The following is a 14826-nucleotide window of genomic DNA, read 5'->3' on the forward strand; positions in this document are numbered from 1 at the left end:
TTCATTATAAAATATGTTATAATCTTAAGTTTGCCATTAATTTAGTGTCTTGTGATATGAACTAAAACGGAAATGCAAATACGTTAGTTCCATTTGCAGAAAGTTGTATCCATTCTGAGCTGGGGTGCTGGAGTATCTTCCAGTAAAAGTATGTAACTGCTTTACAGCCAGAAATAACATTATCTGTACCAACCTGAAAACTTGCTCAAGATAGAGAAAATTTCAACTTGTTGATGATATTTACAACTTGTCACATTTGTGTGTCTCCCATCTTACTGAAAGAGGCTATCCAGGTATTGTTATGATCTCAGTAGAGACAGTAATATACTTAGTTTTAAGAGTCTGAAAATCCACAAGCATACTAAAAGTAGTAAGCCATAAGGTTTGAAATTTAAAACAAAATAATTCTACTACAACAGCAAACAAATTGCACTGTATCCTAAATAGTCAGTTACATTATATTAAAAGTGCAAAGAGCAAAGTTACACATTATTACTTAATTCTTTCAATTCTTGCTTTACTTATGCCTCTTTAAAAACTCAAATCCATTACTTAGAAGCTTGAAGATTAACCATTTGGCCTGATTGCTGATTCATAGATACGTATGTGAGTTGAGATTTCTACTTTCTTCCAGCAGGGTTGTCCTTTTCAGATCTACTCCATTCACCATTCCATGATTGTAGACATCTCAAATCAGAAAAGGCCTCGCTAGCATCTTGTTTATTGTCTCCTCATTCAAGAACTTCCTGCTGTTCATTTAGCCAACACAGAGAATTTCTCCTGATCTCGGGTTGACACTCGGCTTGTTCTGAAATTGCACTTGAAACCAAAGCACGTACACAATCTACTCTCCTCTTTAATAAATTTGTTGATTCTTTATCGAAAGTTTATTTTTGCGGTGACTTGATCACATATTCAAGTACTGGAAGCAAGGTGCTTTTCCAGAAATCAACTTAGTTCTTAAAGGGGCATCACAAGATGAACTTCATTTTGAGGGCAGTATTGAATAGATATTCTGAAATGTATCTTTGTGAACTTGTCAAGTTTTGCATTCAATTCTAATACTTTTTCACTTCTAGAAAAATTGTGGACCATGTTGATTGGATGACTTCGCCAGAGCAAGTTGCAGAAACTGTAAAACGATTCAGGTAACCAACTTAAAAAATAAAGTTATACATGCTTCATGAATTTATTTTTTGTTAGTTTAAAATAATTTGTAATTTTTGTTGACAGAGATTCATTCTGGCCTAATGGTATCTTAGCAGAAAGTGCACCACGCAGGGAAAAGGCTATAAGAATGCGCTCAAGGGTGGCAGCTAAGACTAAGATGCTGGTGATTATGCCAGGTAAGCAACATTCATTCTTAATTCTAAATATATCTTCTATTTGTGTTATTGTTTTATGATTCCGATTAAAATAAATGAGCATTTATTGGAACGTAACACTAGTTCATTCGCCAATAGAGATGTAATTGTTAGGCTACTAAATTCTGCTTAGTCCTCTACATCAAATGCGCAGTGGGATTTTTCTGTTTCTCATATCACCCCTTGAATTGAATTTATTGTCATGTGTACCAAGGCACAGTGGAAAGCTTTGCCTTGCGAGCAGTACAGGCAGCTCACATAGTTAAGTAGCATAGATAGTAAATAATAGGTAAACAGTAGCAAAAACAAAAACACAGGTATAGTCGACTGTTAAGAGTTTGTGAGACCATTTAGTATTCTAACTGGGTAGAAACTGTTACGAAACTGGCTGGTGCGTGTGTTCAGGTCTCTGTATCTTCTCTCCGATGGTAGAGGTTGTAGAAAAGCATTCCCAGGGTGAGAATGCTGGCAACCTTTCCTTGACAATGGGCCTGGTAGATAGATTCTATAGATGGGAGGTTGCCCTTTGTGATTGTCTGGGCCTAGTTCACCACTCTCAGTAACCGTCTCCTATCTTGAATGGTACAGTTGCCATACCAGGTAGTGATACATCCAGACAGCATGCTCTCAATGCCACACCGATATAAGTTAGTAAGGGTATTCGCTGTCATGCCAAATTTGCTCAGCTGCCTGAAGAAGAGGAGATGTTGTGTGGCTCTTTAAATGTAAGTGCCAAATTTGAAACGAAGCCATTAAACTCAGATGCTGTGTTGAGTATCCATAAATTTCATTGAAATATAACAATGAAAAGGAAACTTTTCCAAATTTCTGAAATGAATTAGAATCCAGAGATTAAGGATAGAGAACCAATCCACAATACTATTCAGTCATCAACCTCCATATCTGGGCAGAAAATGCACCACGCCAGGATTGCAGAGGATGGGAGATGCATCCTGCATCTGGTTTAGTAAAGGTGTAATGTAAAACTACTTCTGGACACTTTGTAGAAATAAAAGGAGAATGTCACCCAGCATCAATATTTCTTGATATGCAGTGAGATTGTTTTTCCCCCAAGTTCTAGTTTTAATTCAACATGTAATGGGTTGCAAGAGTGACATGTTTAAAAGATCTCGCTAATATAAATATTTAAAATTTTATCCTCTTGTACTACTTCTTTGAGACGACTTTAACTTTGGTGTGTTCTTTTCAGATGAACTAAAACATATCATTGGTGCTGAAACAACACGGAAAGGCATTTTACGAGTCTTTGAGATGTTCCAGTATAACCAGTTAAACCGAAGGTTGGTCTATGTGTTTCTAGAAGGCTTCCTTGAAACGCTTTTTCCCCAATACAAATTTCGTGAGCTCTTCATCAAATTGCATTCACGATCACAGCGGTTGCAAAAATACAAGCAGAAGTCTCAGTCAGTTCAAGTTGCTTCCTCTCAAAAGAGGTGACACTTCCAGCATGAAAACTGTGCCCTATGGATTGGGTCTTGTGCACCTGCCCTAGTTCAATCTATGTTACAGCAGTTTCTCTGGGGCTCTGAAACATACACAGCTGCAGTTATGATGCCATCTTTTTGTGCCAGCCTCTAGAGCCATGACTCATTGGCTTACTTCAGATGATGTTTGTCTGCTGTTTTTGAGTTTTTAATGCACTTTTCTCTCATAATATTCCTGTGTATCATAACTGTTTTATATTTATTATAATGTCTTCAAAGCTCATTGAGAAAATGTGATTAATTCATAATAGAAGAGCTGTAGATGCATGGTTGAACTGCATCTTGTAGCTGTCTCCTTGTGTCTAGTTAGCGTCAAATCAATTATGCAGCCACTGAATCATCTCTCAGACAGGTAATGGGAATAGCAGTATTGCTTAAGGATAGGTCAAAGCACAATTATGATTTTGCATTTGAATGAACTAGTGTTTATCCAGTTTGGAAAGCAAATGATGAATTCAGCACAAATCAACATTTTTGTTTGAGAAAATGTGATGGCTGATGGGCATCGGTTTTAAAAAGGACAGCATTAAAAGAGTACAAATATGTGTTCAATTATATGCCCCTAAAAAGCCTAAATGAATATCTAGGAACAGAATTCTAGGTATTTTAACTGATGTGGATTTGATCTGGTATCTCAAAACTTGATCACTGATCTGAGAGAACCACAAGAATAGGTTATATTCCACCCACTGCCTGCACATGTCAAAACAGCTGAATAAAGCAGTCTTTTTTAGTTGCATACATGTCTGTGCTTGGTCCATAAGTCAAGGAGTTACTGAGCCGTGTATTTTCATACAACCGTAAAGCCTCCAGAGATTATTGTAAATTTTAATGTACAGAGATTTTAATGTACTTTAAAGTTGGGTGTGTTCAAGATAACAAGTGAGTGCTCTGATTAGGATTGATCAGATTAATGTTGCCACTCTAGCAAATATAATTTGAAATTAGCCTTAAATGTCCCGTTTAAAAATAGTTTTCTCATTTTAACCCGACCGGATTGTTTCCAAATACTGGTTTTCACTTGTGTATGGTAAATATTTCAACAGAAATAAGTGCCCATTTCTGCAATCGTCAGAAAGCTATGATCTGTAAAATGTAATTTGCGTATTACCAAATCTTATTTCTAGCAAACATCTTTATGGAAATTAATTTAAATGGGCCCCATCCACATACTTTATACTGAGATTTTAATTTTGTGCAATATTTCTTTAGCATATGTGCGTTTAAATAAATTGTAAAATGAAAAATTTTAAATGTTTTGCAATGTATGTTTAACAGTCGTCTTAACCCAACAACGTGCATTCTGTTGTTGATGCATTAGTTTATTTAAGGACTTGTTTTAAAAGTCTAGTCACTCCTTGTAAACTCACTTGTCACGGATGAAATTTCCTCATCCGAGCACGGCTTGTAAACTACAGGGGGATCTTAAGAGCACATGGTAAATAGCTATTAATGAATTTGTGCATTTCATTGTACAGTGTCAACAGTGTGCCTAATTGTACTGTCAATTTTTCTTATTTCTGAAAGAACAAATGTCAATCAGAATGTCTTGGTGGTTTTTAATAGACTGAAGAGGAACTCTAAATTTTTGAGTTTGCATTATGCTATTAAAATGTTCAATAGAACACATGATGAAAAGTATCACACTAAATAAAGTATTAACTGAACTAAGACTTTTACTTGCGTTTCATTCATATCAAGTTCCCTGTACTTATGTAGGGAGAAGTTGAATGTTTGAGTGAGTCTCTGAAAGGACAGACTTGGAGTGCAGCAGATACTGTTTTGAATACATGCTGGCTGCTTAATGGCATGGCATCTTCAAGTTGCTGGGTGTGCTAAGCCTGAAAGTGGAGGTTGATGGAGATATGTCCCTTGTTGGCAGGCTGCAGCATGCCTCACTATGAGGTGAAGTGTGCTTGTTTACAGGGTTTGGTACTGATTCCTCTTCTGAGATCTAATAATCTTCTGTTTCCAGTGTTGGTCATTTCCACCAGAAGTCCTACACCCAGCTGCTAGTCATCACAATGGCTGTTTTTTAAAGAAGGCAAAGATGGATGCCAGAGGACCAGGGTTGATGCCAAACTCAGGAACAGTAACACCCAGCTTGAAGATAGGTCACAGCCACAGTGCCTCTCAGGAGGCCGAGAGACTTTTGGTCTCAGCTCCATTTCCTGGGGGTGAGTGGGGCTGTGAATGGCCCAGGACATGCTGGAGCCATGCTGGTTACTGAAGCAGGACCTGAGGGCTGCAGGAGTGGGAGGCTATTCTTCTGGTGGCTGTGAAGGTGATAATCTCTGAAAATCTATGAGAACGACTCCTTCCAGGGTGCAGTGGATGAACTGTGTGGGATCTCTCAGTCATGCACCCACGAATCCATCAGGATAGTGACTGATACTATCTGTTCAAGATCAGACTCGTCCATTTCCCATTGACAAGGTTGATGCTGCAGCTGGGCAGTAGGATTCAGAAACAACTTGGTTCCCCAAGTGCAGAATGTCATTGATTGTGCACATGGCACTGAGAGGGCACTGTTTCAACGCTGCAGAATTCATCAACAGGGAGGCGCTCGTTGGATTCATGAGTAGGTGATCTGTGCTCATTTCCTGGAGGTATGTGTTGACTATTCTGGCAGCTGCCACAATTCCTACATCCTGGAGCACTCATTTACCTGCTGAGTTTGAGGGTCCAGATGTCTTACAGATAGTTACTGGGGGACAAGAGCTACCTACTGTGATACCATTGCATAACCCCCGATGGATGTGTTGACCAGCGCAGTGATGGGATAGATGATAGGGGTTGTTTAATATATGGTTCTTCTGTTCAGATGGGTGGGGACAGTTTAAACTATATGTGCCACATTATCCTGCTGTACTGTACTCTGCACAATTGAAGCAGACAATGAGGCGATGTGTTGAATTTTGAGGAACTGGGGAAATGGGAGCTTCCAATTATGCATCTCTCCTTGTCCATGATGGAGCTCAGCTGCATCAGGCCTGACAAACCACACAGGGCATCTTTGACTAACAAAGAACAGAAATTGATAGAGAAACTCAGCAGGTCTGGCAGCACCTGTGAACATTGACATTTCAATTCCAGTGACTATTCTTTAGAACTCAAAACATTAACCTTATTTTCTCTTCATCCACCTTCATGGTTGGCAAGCCCAGTAACTTGAAGGTGCCGTGCCAGCTAAGCAGCCACGTGTTCTTCAAAACGAAGTGCCTGCTGTACTCCATGTCTCCTATCCTAGACTCTCTCAAACATTCAGCTTCTCACTGCAAAGATACAGGCTATTGTTACAGAAAGGTGATGAAGCGATGGTATGTGTTCACACAGCATCCTTGGAAGCTGCATGAATAATGGTTCACCTTTGGCCAGCATTGCCCTTTTGTAATGTTCTTGCTGTTAATTTGAACTTTGTGGAGATGCCCAAATTCAAGCATCACTGACATGGTGCCAATTGCTTTTAACTAGCACCAGATTCCTAAGTACCGTCACTCTGCAAGCATAACAAATAAATGAGAGGTCCTGCTTAGACCTGATGAGTTTCTGTAGCAATTTCCATTTTGTTTTTTTCCCCCCTCATATATCCAGCATCTTTAGTTTTACATTAGTTCTTTGGCACCCACATTTAGTAGGTGAGAGCTGGGTGCAACAGACCATCATGGACTGTTAAATATTTGTTGGTTACAATGCCACAGTTTTGTCTGTGTTCATATTTGCTTTCTGTAAACAAAATCTCATCTTTGGACCTATCCAATTGCTTGCATTTATACGATGTTCCCTATTGGGCAATGACAGGCTTTGGGCCGACAGTGTACATTGGAGATTTAGATGTGATGTAACCAGGATGGGTAAAGTGTGTGATTTGGTGATAATGCAGCAACAAGATTAAGAGAATGAGTTTATGTACAGAAAGGGGTACATGCCCTAGGCAGCATGGTTTTACAGCTACTGGGCCATGACATTACTGATAAGGGGCAATACCCAATTGAAAGGCTTCTGTGCACCAGGACATGTGTTGGTGAGATGGTAGTCTTTCACTGCCTATCTGCTGAATGGCAAGTTGTTCTGGAACAGTGCAAGTCAAGGTGCTTCTGGAGTTGGACATTAGGTACACCATATAGGAGCGGGGTAGATAGTTAACAAGACTAGTTTGATAAGACATGGTTTAGAAAAAATTGTTAGGCTTTCTGGCGCAAATCCTATTAAATAAAACTCAATACAACTCTGGCTTGGCCAAGAAAAAGTAAGATTCAGCCCATAACAACTAAAGAAGAGAAAACATCATGGATCAGCTGCATAAAATAAATAAATCCTTCTTGACTGCAAAGCGAAAGCAGTTCAAAAATAAAAGTAATAGATGCAATAAATCTCTTTTGCATGGACCTTATCAAATGTTTTTGCATCTAAATAAACCACTGCATTTTTTTAAAGAATTATAAGATTGATGAAGCCTTACTTATCCCTACTTATTCATGTTTCAATGCTTAATTATTTCATGCCATAAATACCTTGCTTATCCTTGCCTCTTGCTTTGAAGGGGGTCACCACTAATTCCTCTGAGGCAAATTCTCTTTCCAAACATTTGTTATTTTTGAAAGGTTATGGTCCAACATTCTTCTAATCCTGGTCTAGCTTCCAATTCCAATGAGTTTCTTCTCACCCTCATGTAGCAAAATGTAAATTACTTATTAATTGACTTAATTATTAAATTACTTAAGCTCTATCATTCTCTTGTATCTTGGATGGAAATTGGTTTCCTACATATACCCATTGCCTCTTCTTTCTGTCTTTACTATCTTAGTATAAAACACCTGTAGAAAACCTTTTTTTTTAGAAGGAAGTCTGATTGTTGATTACACACAGAAATAAAAGTAGTGATCTTCTAAAAAAAAAATACAGCATTTTAAAGATCCAGCTTATGGCGTGGGTGAGAAATATTACCTGAAAACTGATTGCGTATAAGGTGCAGTTTGAGCTAAAGAAACTGTATTAACATTTGGATTTTGAGTTAAAAGTTATCAGACCTTTATCTCAGTTGTTGAAATTTATACAGACAGTCTGTTTAAAGGGGCACCCATTATATAAATCAGAGTATGTTTGAAAATTTGTAGCCAAATTTCTTTAGTAATGTAGTCAAAGCATATTTGACTAGAACAGGGGAAAAAATTTTTTTTTAGTTTTCAGATAAGCTTTCAGGAGTCCAATTATTTTGAGCAAGTAAAGCAGCCAGTATTCTCAATATAGCTATGAAAAATGTAATACTGTTGGGAAGGTTATCAAACTTGCAGAATGATTGCAGTTGATGCTGTAGATTTTTCACTCTATCCATAAGCTGAATTCTTGTGTTGTTAAATATTGATGTCTATTCAATGGTTAACTATGTTGGCTGCTACTGAGTTTATCTGTGACAGCTTTTTTTTTGATGGAATGCAATTGGCAATGAAATTTCATTACACTGGGTCTCATTGTAACTAAGGCATTTAACCCTAGAACATTACATGAACTGTTCCCACAGTATTCTTTCTGACTGCAGTAATGCTGTCACTGTTACATCAGCACAGCCGACATTAGAAACAGCCACTTGTGTGAAATCAATCACTTGTATTAATCTGCAGTTTAATTAGATTAGGGTAATATGAACTGGTGGTTGACAGTTGCTGCAGTTTCTACCTTGATGGTCCCTCAAAACAGTGTTAAGGGGGACAATTGCAATTTTGGTAACAAAAGTGCTGAGTATATAATGACTCAAAAAGTAGCACTAAACTGGGATGATATGTTAAGTGCCTGAGTTAGCTCACTGTAAGGTGATATATTTTGCATATGCCTGCTTTGAACCAAGAGGAGTCTGACCTAGATGATGACCTGATTTTGTAATCTCGTACTTAATAACAATTCTCATGCTTTTCAAAATGCCTTGACAATTTATTGTCTTTTCATGCCTCGCCCTCAACTGAGGTTTACAGTAGTCCAGTCTCCAGTGAGTTTTTAATCCTCCTCTCTCACTTCTGAGAACCACCTTCATACAATAGTCAATTCAGCTATTTCTGAGACTGGTGGCAATGCCAGCTTTACATTTCTTGTAAACTGCTCATTGCATCTGTCAGATGAGAATTCTCCAGAGGTTCACACAATCAGCTGCTGCTTTTCTCTGTTATATCCTATGCCTGTTTATAAAACATAAGTTCATAGATTACAGTTTCTTTTTTAAAGCGAGCATTGAAAACATACATTTGTCTGCCAGATTAGACTAAATTCATTGAGTAAATTTATTTGATTTTCTAAGCAATGGATCATAATCAGATCAAACTGAGAAATTATTAATGCGTACATGAAAAATAACTGACTATTGCATTGGGTTTAACATGACTTCTTTCATTTCTTAGTTTCAAATAGGCATTCAAACTATATAAGATGATAAGTTATAGGAGCAAAATTAGGCCACTCAGCTCATTAAGTCTTTTGCTGTTTAGTTGTGATTGATATGTTTGTCATCCCCACTCTCCTGCCTTCTCCTGGGAACTCTTGATCCTCTTACTAATCAAGAATCTAACTGTCTCTGACTTAAATGCACTCAATGACTTAGCCTCTACAATCTTCTGCGGCAATGGGTTCCACAGATACACACTCTCCTCATCTTAGTTCGAAAGGCTTATCCCTTGTCTCAGAGGCTGTGCCTGAGAGAAGGTGAGGACTGTGGTGCTGAAAAAGCACAGCCAGTCAGGCAGCATTCGAAAACGGGAAAGTCGAAGTTTCGAGCATAACCTCTTCATCAGGAATCACTCTCCTGCTCCTTGGACACCGCCTGACTGGCTGTGCTTTTCCAGCACTGCACTTTTTGACTCTGAGGCTGTGCCCTCAGGTCCTAGTTTCTCCTTCTCATGGAAACATTTTTTCCAGGTCTACTCGATCTGAGCCTTTCAATATTCTCCCTCATCCTTCTAAACCCTGAGTACAGACCCAGAGTCCTGATTTACTGCTCATATGACAAGCCTTTCATTCCCAGGATCATTCTTGTTTACTTCCTCTGGACACCCCCCAAGGCCAGCTCATCCTTTCTTAGATATGGAACACAACTGTGCTCATGGTATTCCAAATGTGGTCTGACCAGAGTCTTCTATAGCCTCATCAGTATTTCTCTGCTCTTGTATTCTGGACCACTCAAAATGATTACTAACATTGTATTTGCTTTCCTAACTGGCAATTGAACCTTTATGTTAACTTTGAGTCCTAGTTCAGAATTGCCTTAAGTCTATTTGTGCTTCAGATTTCTAAAACTTTAGAAAATAATATATACCTCAATTTTTTTTTCTATCATATGGCAGTGACTGCCCCTTAGGGGTTCCTTCACCTTAGGCTCCCTAATCATGTCTGCCTTATTACACAACACCAATTTTGGAACTGCGTATTCCCAAGTGAGCTCTGCCAAAAAAATGTCTTCTAAACATTTCACAAATACCTTTTCTTGGGATCTGTTACTAGCCCAGTTTTCCCACTCTCTGAATGTCGAAGTCTCTGATGACTATTGTAATAATGCCTTTTCCATCTCCTAATTATTTTCTTCCCCACATCCTAACTACTGCTAGGGGACCTGTACATAACTCCAATCAACGTGTTTTTTTCCTTTGAGGGTACTCTACTCATACAGATTCTACACCTTCCATTCCTTTATCACTTCTTGCTATTGATTTAATTTTGTTTCTTACTAGCGTGGCAACCCTGCCCACTGTCCTCTTTTGTCTGTCCTTTCACTAGAATGCATATCCTTAGATATTTAATTCCCAGCTCTGATCCTCTTGCAGCCCCATCTCTGTGATCTCTACAACATCGTACCTTCCAATTTCAATCTGTGGTTTAAGCTCATTTACCTTGTCTTGTTTACTGCATGCATTTAAGTACAGCACCCTCATGCTTGCACTGGCTGCTCCCCTTTTCATAGTTGTCACCTTATCTGCTGTGTCTGAAGTTAGATTCCTCACTCTTTCCATACTCTGCTCTATTACTTGTTCTGGAAACTTTCATTGCCTATCTTGAGCCCACCTCCTTTAGCTAGTTTAAAGTAACATTCCATCTAGCCTTTCCATTAAGATCCTGGTCCCAATCGTACAGTTCCCTCCTGTACCAATACTGATGCCAGTGCCCCACAATGTTGAACCCCTCTTTCCCACATACTCTTTTAACCATATGTTCACTTCCCTAATTTTTTGTATCTCTGTCGATTTGCAATATTACACTAATGCAATTGGAGAAATACACCCTGGCAATGGACAATGGCCTTAATGTACAATGTCCATGCAAAGTAGAGATGGCTATTTATTCCAATTGCTTGATTAGCACCATATCTGCAAATTTCCATTCCCTCCACCACTATCACTGATATCAGCAGTGTATGCCATCTACAAGATGCACTGCAGAAATTCACCAGGGATTCTTAAACATCACCTTCCAAAACCACAACCACCACCATCTCCAAGGAGAAGGGTGGCAGGTAGTTTATGTGATGGCCCCTCATTTTCAGTAATTTGTATTTGACATAGACTTGTACGCAGCGAGTTGTTTATGATCTATAATGCATAATCTGAAAGGGTGATGGTATCATAATCAATCGTGACTTGAAGGGGATTCAAGGATGTAAAACGCAATGCTATGGTAAAAGAGGCAGTAGTTAGTCAAACAAATTGACTCTCTGAAAGAGATGGTAAAAGTGAGGGCTGCAGATGCTGGAGAGTCAGAGTCAAAAAGTGTGACGCTTGATGAAGGGCTCATGCCCAAAACATCAACTGTCCTGTTCCTCAGACACTGCCTGATCTGTTGTGCTTTTCTAGCACCACACTTTTTGTCTCTGAAAGAAATGGCCCAGTGATACAGAATTTAATAATTGCACAGTCATCTTGCTTGTCACAAAAGTGCAATGCAGTCCCAATACTAGCCAGTGTACCTGGACTTACAGTAGAAAAAGACAGCTGGAGTTCTCCACTTCTGAAAACTATCTTGAGGCTGAGTATGTGCAACATTTAAGGGTAGAATCACGATTGGATTGATTGTCTTGCACGATAAAAATTAATGCTGATGTTCACTGTCTGATTCTGTAAGCAAAGAATGGCCAGTTAAGCAGAAGTGCTGCTACACTAATGCAATAATTTCTTCCAAAAATATACTTCTCATAAAATTTTTAAGTACATTATGTGACAGTTAAAACTTGACATTATATAAAACTCAGTACCCTTCAACTTCTTTCATTTGCAGTGTGTGGCACTCTTAATTGTCATGAGGTATGTCAGTTCCAGGTTATCTTTTCAATACACATTTCATGTTAAACATACAGCCCTCAAAGGAATTTACACATAATCTGGCATTTCTGCACATGGTGCCATGAGGGCCTTACTCAGTGGCCTTTCCTCTTGTGCAACGGGCAAACTACCAGAAAAACCACCTTTCGAAAAGTGGTTGTGCATGTTTTCTTTACTGATTGATTATTGCAGTAGCCCTGATGACTTGAATGCGAGGTAGAGTGATACCAACAACATGGATTCTCAATCCCTTACAAGCAGGAGTAGTCCATGGAAATCTGTCTTGCTCCAAATGTTACTCTCAGCTAATTACCTACCGACAACTGACCTGCTGTACATGACCCTGACCCTAACCCTATCCCTATCCCTGACCTGCTGTATGTGATCCTAACCCTAACCATACAACTGATCTGCTGTACGTGACGCTAACCTTAACTTTAACCCTAACCTACAGCTGACCTGCTGTACATGATGCTGACACTTCATTGTAAAAGTAGAAAAAGAGATGTTAATTCCACAAACTGACATAATATATCCATAAATGGTTTTGAAAGCAGGTTGACAGCTTATTTAGCATTCTAGTGATTGAATTTATAGCAAACACTTGGCATTCATAGTAATCCATGGAATTATTTAAATTAATGCATTGTTTAAAATCTGGTTTTAGATTGAATCATCACTTTGCTGAACATCTCTGTTCAGTCAACCAGGATGACCTTGAATGCCCAGTCATGTGTCATCATAATTCTCTGTCTCACTGCCCTTCTGAGCTGTCTATCCATAACCTCCCAAATTATTCTAAAATAACTCAATAGAAGCTTGAGGAATAACATGCTTTCTGTTGATAAGGCAGCTTTCAGCTTTGTCTCAATCTTAAATTTAACAAGTTCAGATAATAACCATTATCATTGTTTTCATTTGGTTGGTAGTTATTGATAATGACTTTAGAATCATTTACAGTTCCTCAAGACCATCTTTTGCTTTTTCCATTAGAATCACCTTTTGCCTTTCACCATTAGCATTTTTGTCATTCAATCACTTTTCCCTCCAACCATATCATAGACCTTCTCATCAGCTTTTTCCTCCACTTCTGCCCTGTCCCTCCCACACTCTCACCTCTTTGCTTCCTCCATACTTGCTTGAAACTTGTTACAGTCATAAATAGAGAGAGACTGAAAGGGTTGAGTTCACAATTTCCTGGTACTGCCCAGCAAGCTGCCAAGTCTTACTTCCAGACAATTAACATTGAACCTGAATTGAGAGGTCGCAGGTACCCATTCAGAGACTGTGGCTGGTAGTTAGACTGGTTAAGTGCACCATTGAGGATTAAGTGAGTAGTGAGCTGGAATTTTCCAGGTAACAGATGTGCCCTCACAATGGCTGAAGACTGGATAATGAATTAGAGCAGCTTTTCAGTAAAAGATAGTTTTAAGGAAGTGGTCAGAGTGCATTTCACGCCTCATTGAATGTATCTGCATCTCAAATCTCCATAATCACATAGTGGCAATTATAAGAGGGCCACAGCACCCTCATGGAGGAGTGTGCCACTTCAAGACACCTGGGGTTGTTCCTCCATTTGCATCAATACTTCCCCCTTTCTAATGGATATTCCAATCTAATGGTACTGCAGGACTTCTGGTAGCATTTCTGGATTTGTCACCTGCATTTACAGCAAGATCAGGATACCAAAATGACCATTTGACCTGCTGTCTCTCTTTCACCATAAATGCTGAATGACTGTTTTCCAATTGGACTGTCAATTGCTTCTTCTATTCCAAACACAAAGCTGAAAGTACGTACTTTTTTTGTTTTCTTAGAACGAAGTTAAAACTTGTTTCTAAGTTCAAGTTAGTTAATTTTTTCTCTATCAGAAGTAATCTGAGATAAAAATCACCTCAGATTCTAAGGCTGAAGCAGGCACAATTAAAAATATAAAAACCGAAAAAAACAGCTGATGCTGGAAATCAGAAGGAAGGACAGAAACAAAGATAACCAATTCTGAGGAAGGTGCAAATTTCTGCAGATGCTAGAATCTGATCTGAAAACAAAAATTGCTAGAGACCACAGTGGCATCCATGGAGAGAAGGTAAGCTCTGATGAAGAGTCATCTAAACTCAAAACGTTAGCTTGCTTTCTCTCCATGGACGCTGTCTGACCTGCTGTGACCTCCAGCACTTTTTGTTTTCAGTTCTGAGGAAGAGTCAATAGATCCGAAACGTTACCTCTGATTTGTCACCACAGATGCTGCCAGACCTACTGAACTTTTCCAACAATTAAAAATATCATTGCCATAAGTACCAGCTGTAACATCTCACTCTCCCTTGTGAAAACCAAAGCACATAATATTCATTACGACAGATCTGTCTCTGACTATTCAGAAAAAGCACGTCCCCAATATGTGAGCATGACATAACTTGTTTCAATGGCAATACATCTCACTTATTTTTGTGACCAATTTGTAAATTTGCATTAATTTAAACTATTCTTGTTAAAATAGTTTAGTTGTCACTTTGAGTTACCAGAGATACACAAGTAGAATGTACAGCAGTTATCAATGGGAGAACTGAAGATTTTACTGTGAATAGCCTTTATAGAGGTTGGGATTAACACTTCAGTGGGGAGGATGGTTAACAACTTTGCAATCACTTTATTTTGACTGGGCAA

At 38.8% G+C, this 14826-nt stretch overlaps 1 protein-coding gene across 6 annotated transcripts in view; it reads left to right on the plus strand.

Annotated features, from left to right (window-relative positions):
• Positions 1 to 14826, plus strand: part of snx13 (sorting nexin 13) — a 234419-nt gene that overhangs the window by 183717 nt on the left and 35876 nt on the right. For 3 of the 6 annotated variants that reach the window (XM_087987099.1, XM_087987100.1, XM_087987101.1), the window contains exons 24-26: positions 1080 to 1148; positions 1234 to 1346; positions 2575 to 2665. In XM_087987099.1, coding sequence (XP_087843225.1) covers positions 1080 to 1148; positions 1234 to 1346; positions 2575 to 2665 — 273 coding nt within the window. Of the gene's footprint in view, positions 1 to 1079; positions 1149 to 1233; positions 1347 to 2574; positions 3335 to 14826 lie in introns of those variants that run through there. The other 3 variants (XM_087987096.1, XM_087987097.1, XM_087987098.1) reach the window with 1 other exon arrangement.

Source organism: Chiloscyllium plagiosum, unplaced genomic scaffold (assembly GCF_037043375.1).
Source record: "Chiloscyllium plagiosum isolate Xiang-an unplaced genomic scaffold, Cpla_swu_hap1 HiC_scaffold_5, whole genome shotgun sequence".
NCBI classification, from domain to species: Eukaryota; Metazoa; Chordata; class Chondrichthyes; order Orectolobiformes; family Hemiscylliidae; genus Chiloscyllium; species Chiloscyllium plagiosum.